Source organism: Bombus affinis, chromosome 4 (assembly GCF_024516045.1).
Source record: "Bombus affinis isolate iyBomAffi1 chromosome 4, iyBomAffi1.2, whole genome shotgun sequence".
Taxonomy (NCBI): Eukaryota; Metazoa; Arthropoda; class Insecta; order Hymenoptera; family Apidae; genus Bombus; species Bombus affinis.
Window position 1 is genome coordinate 3,690,893 of NC_066347.1, and position 15,983 is coordinate 3,706,875.

The 15,983-nt window shown below is 27.1% G+C and overlaps 4 protein-coding genes across 10 annotated transcripts in view; 1 reads left to right on the forward strand and 3 right to left on the reverse strand.

Annotated features, from left to right (window-relative positions):
* Window positions 1-223: 223 nt before the first annotated feature.
* LOC126915578 (uncharacterized) lies at window positions 224-1,878 on the reverse strand. The gene is made up of 2 exons (XM_050720358.1): window positions 1,497-1,878; window positions 224-1,317 (listed from the first exon to the last, which is right to left on the reverse strand). Exons 1-2 carry the CDS (start codon window positions 1,722-1,724, stop codon window positions 595-597), a joined length of 951 nt encoding a protein of 316 aa, XP_050576315.1. The 5' UTR covers window positions 1,725-1,878; the 3' UTR covers window positions 224-594.
* A 2,569-nt stretch (window positions 1,879-4,447) lies between these two features.
* On the reverse strand, window positions 4,448-8,085 carry LOC126915596 (uncharacterized). The gene is made up of 2 exons (XM_050720414.1): window positions 7,280-8,085; window positions 4,448-5,982 (listed from the first exon to the last, which is right to left on the reverse strand). The coding sequence occupies exons 1-2, from the start codon at window positions 7,767-7,769 to the stop codon at window positions 5,228-5,230; spliced, it is 1,245 nt and encodes a 414-aa protein (XP_050576371.1). The 5' UTR covers window positions 7,770-8,085; the 3' UTR covers window positions 4,448-5,227.
* A 247-nt stretch (window positions 8,086-8,332) lies between these two features.
* LOC126915606 (glucosamine-6-phosphate isomerase) overlaps window positions 8,333-15,983 on the reverse strand; it is a 33,929-nt gene continuing 26,278 nt past the window's right edge. The window contains exons 1-6 of one of the 5 annotated variants that reach the window (XM_050720431.1): window positions 10,882-11,035; window positions 10,051-10,199; window positions 9,626-9,910; window positions 9,192-9,550; window positions 8,980-9,061; window positions 8,333-8,632 (exon numbers count right to left, since the gene is read on the reverse strand). In XM_050720431.1, the coding sequence (XP_050576388.1) occupies window positions 8,984-9,061; window positions 9,192-9,550; window positions 9,626-9,910; window positions 10,051-10,174 (846 nt within the window). In that variant the 5' untranslated portion in view covers window positions 10,175-10,199; window positions 10,882-11,035 and the 3' untranslated portion in view covers window positions 8,333-8,632; window positions 8,980-8,983. Of the gene's footprint in view, window positions 8,633-8,979; window positions 9,062-9,191; window positions 9,551-9,625; window positions 9,911-10,050; window positions 10,200-10,307; window positions 10,806-10,835; window positions 10,855-10,881; window positions 11,036-15,983 lie in introns of those variants that run through there. The other 4 variants (XM_050720434.1, XM_050720433.1, XM_050720432.1 and 1 more) reach the window with 4 other exon arrangements.
* Window positions 11,264-15,968, forward strand: LOC126915583 (regulator of telomere elongation helicase 1 homolog). 3 transcript variants are annotated; one of them, XR_007710262.1, is made up of 13 exons: window positions 11,264-11,582; window positions 11,654-12,077; window positions 12,164-12,419; window positions 12,530-12,793; window positions 12,864-13,174; window positions 13,254-13,460; window positions 13,541-13,703; window positions 13,803-14,060; window positions 14,128-14,367; window positions 14,431-14,940; window positions 15,060-15,204; window positions 15,287-15,440; window positions 15,499-15,968. XR_007710262.1 is itself a non-coding variant. In XM_050720372.1 (12 exons), the coding sequence occupies exons 1-12, from the start codon at window positions 11,450-11,452 to the stop codon at window positions 15,364-15,366; spliced, it is 2,991 nt and encodes a 996-aa protein (XP_050576329.1). In that variant the 5' UTR covers window positions 11,264-11,449; the 3' UTR covers window positions 15,367-15,968. The 3 variants fall into 3 exon arrangements, 1 of the variants encoding a protein (XP_050576329.1); XR_007710263.1 differs by having other exon boundaries at window positions 15,519-15,968; XM_050720372.1 differs by having other exon boundaries at window positions 15,287-15,968.

Genomic DNA, 15,983 nt, shown 5'->3' on the forward strand with positions numbered 1-15,983 from the left:
AGTTATTGAAAGAAATTATAACAATACTGTTCTCACAATCAAATTTGTAATACATTTATTTCTCTATTGAGAACTTTTAGTGATAAATTAGCATAAGTTAATAATAAATCATTTACAGATAAAATTATTTGAGTAAAACCATTAATCTCAAAAATTATTTTAATGTACATATCTTCACCTATAAAAGTTATAAACAGGTTAATAATTATCTTACAAAATAAGATTAAAATTTAACTTTGAAACTACTTTATTTGTACAAATCATAAAATATTGCTATTGTTATAATTGTAAATTTGTTATTATTTCCATATTGTCTTTCCTAAGCACCATTTATCCAAATTTACAAACATGAATGTTCAAATTTCATACATGACATAGTATATATAAAATAACAAATCTCATATCAAGGCAGTAAAATAATAAAAATATATGCAGCAAGTTATAGTAAACCAAAAAATTTATAAGTATTTGTATATGGAATATATATATGTTCATTGCAGCAATAATGGCAGAATAGTATATTCATCAATTGTTATATATCGCATATATGAAACTAGCATTAGGATCCCACTTTTTAAATGATATTTGTTGACATTAATCGTTATACATCCCATCAATAAGGAAATCCATTCTCCTATAGTGTCTTTTATCCCAACAATCTCTACCTTGTTTGTATATCATGAAAATAATACCACCCAAAACTGGCAGAGCTATAAGAGTAACAATAACTGGTAAAACATAATCAATTTTCTTTGGCATTCCTAAGCGTGAACCTGAGTAGTATGAGTTAGCATGATCTATAAATGCTTGCTTATCACTATGAGAATCTGCCTGTGTTCTAGTTGGTTTATGTTTATGTTCTCGGACTGACGATGCATTGTTTATTACAGCTGCACTTGGTAGTTTCTGCTGTATCACATTTGTAACCTGCGAAGTACTATTTACAATAGTATTTGAAACAGTATCTGTATGCTTCTCAGTAATATTTGATTTTAATTCATTCATGTTTGTATCAATCTTTCCAATATTATGAACATTTGTTGTTGTTAAAGATTTAATTATTGTCTTTGTATCATTGGATGATATAGTTTCAATGGAAGAATTTGCTCCTTTCCTTGATACAATTTTAGAAGTGGTTTTTTTACTTTTTACATAAGGAACATTATCATCTTCTGTTGATACATTAACTCGTACATCTAAACTGTCAGTAGCATTTGTTATATATTTATGTGAATCAGTAGAAAATGTTAGTTCGGTAGTAGAAATAACTGAAATTGGGCCACCTTCCCCTGCAACTAAAGGGATGCCAACATTTTTCTGTAATAACATTTACATATTTCAGTTATATATTTACTTGTCATCATTATATGTAGCTTATTTAAATAGAAAGGATTGTAAACATATTAAACAAACCGTTCGTTTTTTAAACGATATGATTAAAGTTTAAAGATAATTATTTCTATGCTTACTAATTGTCAAATATCATTACTACATACGTTTTGGGTTTTAGCAGAATTAACAGATTCAGATGTAAATTGAATTGGCGAAGATAAAGTTCGATGTTCAGTTTTGGAATCTCCATCAGTAAAGCTTGCATTTAACGTTAACGTTAAAGTCGTATCACCATCTGTTTTAATTTCATCACTGATAGATAAGGTTAGAACAGATACGAGCCATATAAACAGAATTAATTTATGGGATTTCTGCATCATAAAGAAACTCATTATTTTAATTATAGAATTGTATTTCGTAATATGGCCAATTGCAGATAAATCTGGCTAAAACTTTTATAAAAATATAGAAAAACTAAAAAAAAAAGTGGCCTCAACCACTAAGAAACTTCTCGTTCCATCGTAAACAGGCATTAACTATTGCGTAAATATACATGTAGAAACATATAGTATAAATATATTCCACTAATTGAATGCATAGGATTTCACTTTTTTTCTTGTTATGATTTTAAATAATTCAATTTTAGTAATTTATGTTTAAGAAAATATAAATTTAATTTCTTTCATTCTTTTTATTTTCTTTTTCTTTTATATCTATACATCTCACATACTTGATCAAACACTTTTGCGTTATCTAGTAAAGTAATTTTTCTAACTTTCCAAAATAATTCAAATTGTTTGGTTTTATTTTAAAAAAGAAAAAATCTTGTTGAAATTTTTCACATCAAGTTTTTATTCTATTATGGATAAATGAATATCTAATGACAACAAAAAATATGAAGTTAATGGAGTTTCTAAATATAAAATATGTATATTTCTGATTTCAAACAAGCTTTATTTAAAATAAGAATTAATTTATTATTGATAAGGATAATCTTTATGTAAAAGTATGAAGATTTATTTGATATCGGGAATTAAATATGTAATTACACTTTAGACACCAAATAAGATTAGGAGATAAATCTTTTATAGATTTTTATTAATAGGAGCATAGAAATTTGATTGGATATGTTAAATTATTAACTCATTTTGAATTTTAATAATTATGTTTTTTCTGTAAAATTTTTCTACTAACAAGATAGAAGGAGTGCTGTTAAAAATACCAAATATATTAAAAAAATTGTTAACTCGTATAATCGTTTGCCACCCATTTAGTATAAAAAATTTGTAGTATATGATTAATACAAAAAATATTACAGTGATTGTTTATTATTTACTTAATGTAAAAAACGAGAATTATTAGTCAATCACATACTGAAGTGCAAAATATAAATTTTCGCATTAATCATATCGACAATTATTTCAAAATATGGGCTATACAAAGTTATATTAGATCTTCGATACGATTAACTTATCATTAAATGTGATACCTACATACCGTCACGAAGAACATTATATAACATTACACATATATACGTTGTACTTCGAAGCAGACAATACTTATATTTATATTATTATAGCATATATCTAAATGTTTATTATTATATAACATCATATTTTTATCTTCAACGTTATTACATTTTGTTAGTATAATTATATAAATAAAAATATTTTTTTTATTATAGAATAATTTTATAATCAAATATTTTTGAAAGTTTTTATAATTAAAAAGATGCTTTCTAATATTTTATTAAGTAATTATTATGTAAATTATATTCCACACATTAAGTTATTTTTCTGCATCACAATTCCGATTGGTATACGTATGTGTCAATAAATTTTCTCGTAGTTCTGATATATTAAGTCGTCCGAAAAGTTTCTTTCGTTTTATAAAAAAATAATGAATGCACAACATTTTTCGTTTTATATTATTTTATCGAATTACGTATGATCTATTTTGTTCTATCAAAATAAAGATCACAATGTTTGACAGATTATGTTTCATGTTCGTATAAAGCAGCGTCGTTGTAAAAGACGTGTTTGTAGAAGAAAGACACTTTTCGAACAACCTAATACAATTACAATTGCATATTCCACTACTGCTTGTTACGATTATCGTGTTTCGTAAAGGGTTAAATATTGTTTGCCCGTTTTGTATATACTTATGTATCACGTTTGAGAAATTACTCCGTCGAAGAACACTCTGGAGTAATAATAGTGTTACAAGAATAGAGCTTAATAAAACACAGATATGAAAAGTACATTAACAATTTTTTAATACATACGGCACCATATATAACGTAAAGATTTCCACTAAAAAATATTGAATAGTGATTTTATCGCTATTTTCTAAGCTGTATGATTGATTAATAATTCTATATCGTCACCGTTTCATGACAATACCTATAGAATTATTGTTCTATAGAAGCGATAAAGATACGCTTGTAACGATTCTTGATATTTCATTATCAGATAACTCACAAGGTCATATTCGTCATTCTTTTTTCAGTAACATCATTGCCATTATTTTTTTTATACTAACTTTCTATAAATAACACGTATATATACGCATGTTTTCATTTCCATGTCTATTTTCTTATATTATTTACTTTCGTAGATTAAAATAAATGTAGAATTTATCTGAGAATAAAACTTTCGTAAAAGAGACATTCTAAACAATTCATCATTCGTGATATTTTCAATGCATTGACGTTTGGATATTACTTGTATATACTAACTTTCATAACTCTGTTATCCAGGAAGGATTATGTTGAAATTCCATTTCAGCTCTTGTCTTTATATTTATTTGATAACAATATCTAATTCATTTTGTCAAAGTCCCCTCGAACGAATACATTAATAGACATGTGAAGCAATTGTGAACTAATACTTTATACTTCAGATATAGTTGAAAACAATTATGTAATACAAACGAAATTTAAATCTTTACGAAATTAATTAATTATTTAATCTTAACGAAAATTATTGGTTTATCTTAAAAACGATGATAGATCAGGATTAATCACAAATCCTGTTTGCCTCATCATAAGAAATCACGTTCTTTTATGTATAAGAGATAAAGCTAATCTCCGTGTAAATTGAATAAAATACGCGCATTGTGTTTAAAAATAGTTTTATTAATTTACTCCATTTTTTTCGTGATAATGAAAGATATGTGTCCATTAATGTACAATTTTTAAATATTCGTATCCTCCGATAAATAATTCATTGATATGAATTCATTAAGTCGCATTAAAAATAAAGCAACTAATCTTTATTATGCAGTTGTGAACAATAAATCTGGCACATAAAAAATTATTTATTTATATCTCTGTGTAATTTATATAAAAAAAGGATTTTCTTATTATATATATATATATATATATATAATTATATAGTTGGAATAACGAAATTTTTATATACGATAATACCATAATAAATATAAAATACTATTGTATTTTTATTATACTATTAATTACATTTATATCTTTTGAAAATAATTTATTTATGACGATTAAAATTTTATTAATGCCTCCTTCCAAAAATCAAATGTTTATTTATGAGTTTGTCCTTTATCATTGATTTAGTTTATCTTTAAATGTTATCTGTTTTTCGACCAAATTCTTTTCTATTGTCGCCTGTTATTTAGGCTCGATATTATCTCGTTGATTTATTTTACTGAATTTTATTTAATTGAACTGATTATATTTCGTTGCAGATTACAGATATGGATAGGATTAGTCATTGAGAATATAATTCTTATTGATGTGATATATCTGTGATATATGGAAAAATCGGATACGATCATTTAAAAAATAATATGCCATGATTACGTAGGTACATATATACGATGTCACTTTATAGATACGGAAAGATCCATCTTCGTAATAATCTTTTTATATCCAATTACGTTTAACAAAGACGAGCACGAGTCTCCGTAGTCGGTCTTTAAATAATTGATTTCCGCTATGTCCCATAAGTACAGACTGCATTTTATCTACGTCAAAATTCTCTATTTCTTTCGTATCCAATGTGAGCACCTTTATCATCCAGCTTACATGGATGAATTCACGTTCGGCATCCTCGGTCAATTTCTCTTGAAATCCTTCCTTGGTATACAGACTCGTATTGCATCCCATTTTACTTAGCGTGTTTATGAAAGTTTCGTAATACAGATCCAACAGATCATCGATTTGCTCCTCCGTTGTGTCGTTATGTACGCTAGAGTAAAGGAAAAACAGCAGATCACGCAGGGGACTTCCATAAAGGTATATTTGGAAATCGACGAATTTTACGCCATCGATTTTCCCTTTTTCGCTACGATGGAACATCACATTGTTCACCCAGAAATCAGAATGAATGATGGTCGTCCATGGTTCTCGAAGAGCGTCCGTCCAAAGATCTTCCATTTTCAATTGTGTTAAAATTTTCTCACATTTCTCGTAATAAGGACTTGTTTCTGGGTCACTTTTTATTTGATCGAGTACCAACGCAAACATATTATCCGTGTTGTCCTTTGAATGTTGTAAAGGTTTTGCGTACATCTTGAACACCTCGAAAATGCCTGGTCTTTTCTCTTTCGTAGCTATTCCTAAAGCATGAAATCTAGCCAAAGCCTTGACTGCTTCCTCTGCGTGCTCTAAGTCATAACCTGTATAAAATCATCAAACAGAATAATTAGAAAATAAAATTTCATTTTATAACTACAAATATCTTTCGAAATATTAGGTATAGTAAATCTATAAGGAACTTGCTTAAAGTAAAATTTAATCGCTGTTTGTAAACAAATTTGTACGTGTTATTTATTATAAATAGAGTTTGTATAAGATGATCGAAATGAAGAAAATTTAACGATAAAATATAATTGAAAGGTCGTTAAAATTTAAATAAATTTTGCATTCTATATTATATATAAACTTGTAATTCTCATCGTACGAAAAATCGTTGAGTATGAGTTCTTAACATAGAAATCAAGGTATTTACGTATTAAGGATTTCTTTAAATTGTCAAGGATATATGAGCATGATTCAGCGAAAATACCAGAGTAAAAAATCTCGACGATAGAATCTCGATAGATATCAAACGATTATATACATAAATACTTGTGTAAGACACTGCACATAACTTAGTAGAAAAATTAAACATTGTTACTCGTAATTAATAACATATAAGTTTATAAATTAAAAGGGTATGAACATAGTTCGTAAAGAAAATTTTTATATTTAATTTTTATAAATTAATTTTTTAAATTTTATATAAATTTTTATGTTAATTAGATTTTTCAGTGAATGTATTAAGTTTTACTGCGTGTTAATATTATTTTTATTTATATTATTTCATTTTTAATTTTTTCTATAAAAATACAGTACAGTTTTCTTCTATTAGTTCATAAGATAGGAACTGTTTCAAAGCAATCTATAACTAATAACCTTAAACGATTTTAAGAGAGAGTTGATTTATATATAACGTTAAAAATATACATAACATCAATCTGCTAATATTTCGTGTTAACATTTTTCGTTTTAAGCAAACTTTAAATGAAATTTCATTATCATTTCGTTGTAAAAATGAGTGTCCCGCTTTTTTTATCGAACAGATGATTCGAATAATTAAACCTTTGAACTTAAACGTAAAAAGTACAAAGAGATATGATTAATAAAATAGCTACATTTTAAAACGATGTACAATTTTATAAAAAGATAGTATACAGACGTCCATATTTTTGTCATTACTACAAATATAAACATATTTTTTCAGATTATTCGATATTTTATTTATTAAATTACTGTATTACAAAAATTTATTTAATATAATTATTTTATCTGTCTTTAATACTTCCAAAATTATGTACTAGACTGTAATAATGAAATTAAAATTTAGTCTATTCTCAAAGACGAATGGTAGTTAAGAATTTACTTAACAGATTATACTAGAGTATGTATACATACCTACAGATCGATCGCCTGTGTAGTAACCCTCAATTTTCAAATTCTCCATAAGGATAACAGCATCGTCATCAAACTCTCCATCCGGTTGTAGAGACAGTCTAGATCCATAAAATTTTGGCAAAATCTCGAACACCTCGTTCTTTCTCAATCCACACTCCACTTCCAACTTATTATAAGCTGGTAAAATAGTCTCGTACATAAAGATTTCTTTCATAAATGTACGAGAACTATTGAAAACTTCTCTCTGATATTCCGTTGGTGGACACATCTTTGCAATAAGATGAAGATCTTCCTTCTTTCCAGTATTTTTATCCTTCAATTCAACATCGACGCTAAAAATCGAACTTCCGTAATTCTCTCCAGGGGGTAATAATGATTTGCTGGTATAATCTTCGATGATCATATGATCCCCGATTCTTTGACGCAGAACCGATTCGATATCACGGAGTACAACATTCTTAATTGTAAACGCATCGCTGTTGTCATTCATTATTGTAGCAGAGAGAAGTACACGAACGAGAGAAAAACGATTTAAGTTTCCGATCGATCAGTCACAGCTGGCAAAAGAAGCACCGAAGAACAATTTGTAGGTTTTAGATATTGACTGAATTTATAAGATCGACTACTGACAAGATCACAAGATTAATGTTCTTATCAATTACTTCGGTGTGTGACTATTATCAGCAATTCTATCCGATACAAATGTTAACGGTTCTTTCTGGCAAGTCAGTACGATCCCAATAACCAACTTACGTATTGTCCTCAGTTCCACTTATCATGTACTCTTCATGATAATGATCGCTTCTACGCACGATCTCTCCCACTTGTTGCTTACAGTTCGACCTCGATTTTAAGAAGGAAATCCAATCTTTCAAAATATATGCCCGTGTTTTCTTTGTAAATTTTTTTTATTCGTGTAACGTCTTAAAAATTATTTTATTTAAGGTTTAAGTTTTCCTTTTACACGTTTAGACACACTTGTTAATTAGAAGTATTCTTTTAATTATATTACAGTTCATTTCACAGAATGAAAAGGTAAGTATATGATAAAAATTTTGTGACAAAAAGCATAAGTTTATTTATGAAAAAATATACTGATACAAAAATATGAAACAATAACAATACTATAACTCGTGCTTTATTGAAACAAATGTGTATATATCATATAAAGTTTTCATATCAATTGTTTCGTATAATGTACACGTACACCATATAAAGTTCGTCACATTCATCGAAATTCTTTTTATGCGAGACTTTATACATTTTCATATATGTATAACAATATCTTATATTATTTTCAATCGATATTTTTCCATTTTCATCAATTAGTTTGCTGTGAATATTCCATAAATTCTGTAAAAATAACACATTTTACAATTTATCATAACAACAAAAACGATTTATAATAACTTTTTCAGATAACTCACTATATAATGAAATTATAACATTACAAGTAATATTCCATAATACAATACCATTAATAAATTATTATTAAACTGTTAAATATTATTAAACAATTAATGGACATTATTAATGTAGATTAATTATATAAACAACATAAAGAAAAGATGTAATGCTTTTGTAATAAACAACAAAATAATGAGTACAGAATTCTCAATTTGCTCTAATTTAAAAAGAAACAGAAAACAAAAATACAGATGTGTAATCCATATTTATGCAATATTAAAAAATATAAGTACCATTTTAACTGTTTTGTATTGAACGACGAAGGATTGCATCTCCATCTTCTTCAATCAATTTTTGATGTGTAGCACTGAGAGCCTACATATATCATACAAATTCAAAAGTTATGAATTAAGTTCCAATTAAAATACAAATATCTCTAAAATGTTCGCTTTTCAAATATTTTAAACAAAAGTTTTTAAAATTATAGGAAATTTATATTTTATACCTTGAAATATTTGACTGTCTTCACACGTAATTCTAGAGTTGCATCCTCATCACAAATAATTATTGTACGGGGATGTTGTTGAAAAGCTGATACAGTCCACATATGATTAATTCCTTCTTCTATCGCTTTGTAAAGAGCAAATGCTTTATGAGATCCTGTGATAAGAATCATTACTTCTTTGGCATCCATCACTGTGCCAACACCAACAGTCAATGCTTGATTAGGAACTTTAGAAATATCATTTCCAAAGAATCTCGCGTTAGCTTCTAACGTATCTTGTGCCAAAGTTTTTACTCTTGTACGTGATGCTAAAGATGAACCTGGTTCGTTGAAAGCTATATGACCATCTGGGCCAATACCTGAAACACAACATTTTGTTTTGTATCCAACTAATTTTTTATATGAATTTATTTGTTATATTACAAATTACATACCACCAATAAACAATTCAATACCACCAGCTTCTTTAATCTTAATTTCAAAATCATCACATTCCTTTATAAGATCAGGTGCATTACCATCAAGAATGTGTACATTTTGTGGATCTATATCTATATGTTTAAAGAAATTATTATACATATAGTAATGATAAGATTCTGGATGGTCCCTGGGCAAATCAACATATTCATCCATATTAAAGGTTTTTACATACTTGAAGGAAATTTTTCCTGCTTTATAGTATTCTATAAGTTTTCTGTACATCCCTAAAGGAGTACCACCTAAAGATGATAATCAACCATTGTAAATTTATTTCCCACAATTGTTGCTAATGGACATACATTAAATATTTCTCTCCCTTTTTCTTTTTCTTTTCTATTTGTAATACATGAGAGATAATAATATATATATTAATACATACCCGTTGGAAGACCAAGAACAAAATATTTGTTTTCATTTGGTTGAAAATCATTAATTCTTTTTAAAACATACTTAGCAGACCATTCTGCCACATAATCCACTGTATCACAAATTACTAAACGCATTTTACAATTATGTTGTAATTGAACACTGAAAAAATTATAAAATTGTAGACACAATATATATCGGAAAATATATATCGAAAAAATTTAAATAATTTATAAAAATGAAATATAATTCTTCAATAATATGACTAACATCTCAATTAATTATATAAATATGCACAGTATAGTTTTATCAGTTCTCGATAATATATTTATGCGAGTATATATGCAGAGATATCGTTATGGCAAAGAACTTATCTGAACATACAGAATATTCAGATCACAGAATTTCAGATTTAAGTTTTATATTATCTTTATTTTTACATGAAATATTTCATTTGATAAAAGTAAATTTTATATAAAAATTGTATTCCGATCTTTTCTCCCTATTAATCTTTATTTTTAAAATCTTTAAGAAGACGCAAATGTATTCAATAGATACATATTTTATCACTGTCAAAAACTTATTTCGAATACATATTTATTATGTCGTATGTGGTGCGCATGTTTTAAATGCAGGAATGTTGAATGGACTTCGGTAATTTATTTTAAAGGTCAATAACCAATGGTCATTACTCTTTAAAAGACAAATATTAAATCTTTCTAACTAATAAATTTTAATATGTTATTCATTTTTATAGATTCGAATGCTACAACAACACTGATATATAATAATTTATACCTGCTGCAAGAAACCAAAAAATGAAAGATGATAGAAGTATACTAACCTGAAGAAAAATTAAGAATTACCTACTCTTACAGTAGTTGGTCAAACATGAAATCAGCTGACATTCGACTGATGCCATTGATGCGAATGACCTAATCTTGAGCCTTTACTACTTAGCAAAAGATTTAATATATATTCCACTTATAGGTGTTCTTAATACTTGAAAATAAATTTTTATACAAAATAAACTAGCTGATAAATCGAAAATAAAATACTTATTATATACCCTTATCACATATATATTTTCTTTTTTTGAAATCTAATAAACGAAATATATATTTCCTATTATTTTCTTTCTATTACAATTTTAGAAAGAAAAGTTAATTATATGTAATAGATATGTATCAGAACAAATATAAATTGTATACTTAGTTCCAGTTAATGCTTATATATACATATCTATATAAGTAAATACTTTAATGGTGTATATAATTTAAAATTAAAGTAACTCAGAATTTGGCGGGAATGTGATCTTCATGTTTCTATAAATGCTAATTGAGAGATTCACATTTCTTATGTTATGAAAATCTTAATTTTTGTGTATATTGCATAAAATTTATAACGTTGCAATGCCAGACGTGACAATTAATAACGTTATTGTAAATTTTCCTTTTAAACCATATTCGATACAAGAAGAATATATGGTAAAAGTGATAGAATGTCTTCAAAACGGTAAAAATGGTGTTTTGGAATCTCCAACTGGTATTATTCACTTTTTTTATTATTATATATTAGTTAAGGAATATTAAAACTAATTCATAGAAATGTTATAGGTACGGGGAAAACACTCAGTCTTCTGTGTTCTTCTTTAAGTTGGTTATTAACAAAGAAAGCTCAGTTACAAGCACAATCATTAATAGGTGCAATAGAGAAGCCTGATTTTGGTGGACATTTTTTTAAACAATTGAGTAATGGACTTAAAGAAGGAACAGGAGATTCTGAGCCTACTAGTAATTTAGGTTGGGCACCACCAAAAATTATCTATGCATCTAGAACTCATTCCCAACTTTCGCAAGCGATGCAAGAATTAAAAAGAACTTCCTATAAACATGTAAGCACAGCTGTTTTGGGATCTCGAGATCAGCTTTGTATTCATCCAGAAGTTTCCAAAGAAACTAGTAGTTCAAACAAAATATATATGTGTCATTCTAAAATCAAATCTAGGACATGTTTCTATTACAATAATGTTGAAAGCAGGTAAAAAGACTGTAACATTAATATTTGATAAATTTGATAAATTTTTTTGTTAGCGAAAAGTATTGATGAAAAAATATATGTTTTAGGAAAGATGATCCTCTTTTTAAACAAGAAGTACTTGATATAGAAGACTTAGTAAAAGTTGGACAAAAATTTAAATGTTGTCCATACTTTTTGTCCAGGGAACTTAAACAGAATGCAGATATTACCTTTATGCCATATAATTACTTACTGGATTCAAAATCACGGAAGACACAAGGCATAGATATCCAAAATAATATTATTCTCTTAGATGAAGCACACAATATTGAGAAAACATGTGAAGAAGCGGCATCATTACAGGTATTAAATTAATTTATATTTAATATCAATTATTATCAATGTAAGAAAAATTGAGTAAAATTAAGTTGGTAAAATATATATAGAAATTATTCTACATAAAATTTCTGTAGATATGTAGTACAGATATTGCAATGTGCATTGATGAAATAACAGCTGTAATGGAAGATATGGCTAGTAATATTGAACAAGAAAATGATTTTTCAATGGAAAATTCAGGAAATATTGTAAAAGATTTTACTGCGGATGACTTATGTATTTTAAAAGCTATGTTTCTGGAATTAGAAAAAGCTATTGATGCTATAGAAATCCTAAAACGCAATGAGGGAGATACATTTCCTGGTGGATACATTTTTGAATTACTAGGAAAGGCACAAGTACATAATTAATATTTTCTAATTTGTATAATTGTGTAAAGTAGATAAAAATAATAAATATATTCAACAGTTAACTCATGGCAGAGAACAACTTGTAATAGAAAAGTTGGAGAAAATTGCTTTTTATTTAACAACTACAAGCACTTCTCCATTTACAAGAAAAGGTCATGCACTTCAGAAATTCAGTGACCTATTAAAAACTGTATTTAGCAGTGGTAATAGTCCACGCTATAGAGAAAAAATCAAACAATGTTATAAAGTGTATATTCAATTAGAAGAACAGAAAAAAACAAAACAAAATGAAGTTTGGGAAACAAAAAAAATACTTAAAAAGAATGAAGGCAAAGTTATCAGTTATTGGTGTTTTAGTCCTGGATTTAGGTAAATTTTTCTTTTATTATTGCATTTAATTTTAAATAGACTATATTGATGTATTCGTATATTAATTACAATAATCAAGTATGCAACAACTAATGGACCAAGGTGTGCGTTCAATAATATTAACAAGTGGTACATTATCTCCTTTGAAACCTTTCATATCTGAACTTGGAATACCAATTGAACTTCAATTAGAAAATCCGCATATTGTGAAAGGAGATCAAATTTGTGTCGGTGTCCTTAGTCAAGGACCGGATGGTTATTCATTAAATTCTTCTTTTAATACAAGGTATTTTTATTAAATATATTGTATGTAATATATAATCCCTTTCATAATACATCATGTAAAAAACATAATTTGTGTTTTAGAAATGATCCAAAATATATAGCATCTCTTGGGCGAACAGTGCTTAACTTTAGTTGTATTATTCCTCATGGTCTATTAGTTTTCTTTCCTTCATACCCAATAATGAAAAAGTGTAAAGAAGAATGGCAAACTACAGGTTTGTGGACTAAAATTGCAGATCGTAAAGTAATTATCTTTAATTAATTTTAATTTCAATAATATTCAAATGATTACAGCTATATATTATAACTAAGATAGTAAAACTTATTTATTTATATTTATCAGCCTATATATGTGGAACCTCAGTACAGAGATGGTTTTATAAATGTTATGAATGAGTATTACGAAAAAATTAAAGATCCCTCTTGCAAAGGTGCTATTTTTATGGCAGTTTGTAGGGGTAAAGTGAGTGAAGGGCTTGATTTTGCTAATGCAAATGGAAGAGCTGTATTAATTACAGGTCTTCCATTTCCACCTTTAAAAGATCCGAGAGTTATATTAAAACAACGGTATTTAGAAGAAATGAAAAAACAAAATAAAGAGGTAATTAGAATTGAGATATTAAACATTCATCAAGTATGTTAATTTTATGCATCTTATTTCTCTTCAGGCTTTGTCTGGTCAACAATGGTACCAGCTTGAAGCATCACGAGCTGTTAACCAAGCCATTGGCCGCATAATACGTCATAAAAATGATTATGGAGCTATAATTCTTTGTGACTGTCGATTTGATAATCCAAGTTTTAAGAAACATTTGTCTGCTTGGCTCAGACCTCATATAAAAAATTTTACCTCTTTTGGTATTATTATGAAAGAGCTAAAAGATTTTTTCAGATATGCAGGACACACTGTAAGTTTAATTTTATAAAAGAGGAAACGTACTTAAATATTGTTATCTTATAATTATTTTCAGTTTCCACAACCGAATATACCTGGTATACAATGTACAAGTAGTTATGTTTCATTACCAGCAATATCAGCATCATTTGATACAACCGTGTCTCGCACCGGAAAAGCTACTTTGAAGCAAAAAATTGAAACCCCTTCAACTAAAGATATCTTCAATATTGATTCTTATACTAAGAAAGATGAGAAAAGTAAACAATCGGTTGAAACACAAAAAAGAAACTTGTTTGAACTTTTGGAAACAGAATCAAAGCCTGTAATTAATTTTAGTAATTGTAAATTAAGAAGTGATTATACCACTTGTGAACTAACAAAAAATAGCAGTGAACCTGCCACAAAAAAAAGGAAAATAAAGATGTTACCAATAGAATTTAATGAACATTTATCTGGTGCTTCAACTTCTTCATGCATAAATAGAGATCATTCAGACAATACAACATATTCTCAACAAATATTTGAAGAAACTAATAATGAAGAAACTGATAAAAAAGCTTTGGGCAAAGCATATTTAAAAGAAGTAAGTAATCATCTGCAATTATAACTAATTATGAATAATTATAAATATACATAATGAATAAAAATTTAATTAACAAGAAATTTATATTGCAATAACTTCGCATATAATACATTTCTTAGGTAAAACGATCTTTATCAGAAGCTGATTATAAAATATTTGCGAAAATGATACAGGACTATACAAGAACAGGCAATCTGGAGGAATTGTTAAAAATACTTCAAAATCTATTTTCCCCTAATAAGGAATTGCTTCATTTATTTATAGGTATTTTATATATATTAATAAATATATATGTAGATCAGTTGTGTGATATTATAATCCCTTATTGATCTAACACAATTTCTAGGTTTTAAATATTTTGTAAAGAAGCAACACATTTCTGTATTTGAGAATCATATTACTTTGATCACAAATACACAAATGTAACAGTAAACATAGAAAAGAATTCAAAGATTCATAACATTTTAATATAAAGAGTTATTATTAAAAACACGTTACAAGTAAGTATTAACGAATTATACATATTTTATAACTTTACCCATATCTAGATTAATATAGATTCATATTTATTTCCTGAGTCTACATCTTCAAGATCTCGTAACCCCTGAGATACTTGTAACAGTCCTATAAATTCAAGATCATGTTGAAGCAAGATCATTTTAGCTTAAGATCATCCTGCTTTTATATATATGTGTAGCCTAATGTTGTGGTCACAAATCTTGTGTTGTCTGACAATTTTTCATCGTTGTTTTGGAAGTAATATCGTTTTGAACTAACATGATGATTTTTGCAAAACATATCTCAAAATTCTATAGAATGGTTCAACCATATATTTCGAATTTGTTCAACATTTTTTTGGAAAAGTTTTAGAAAATATCTTTGTGTAATAGGATCGTGTAAATAAATATATATTATTATGGTTATAAAGAACTTATATTTCAGCAGTGAACGTTTGTTGCTTGATATTCAAAAACAATTTGTATAATATACAATAAATATAAGTTATAATATAAGTTTTCTAATAAAAATACGGAGATATGTGT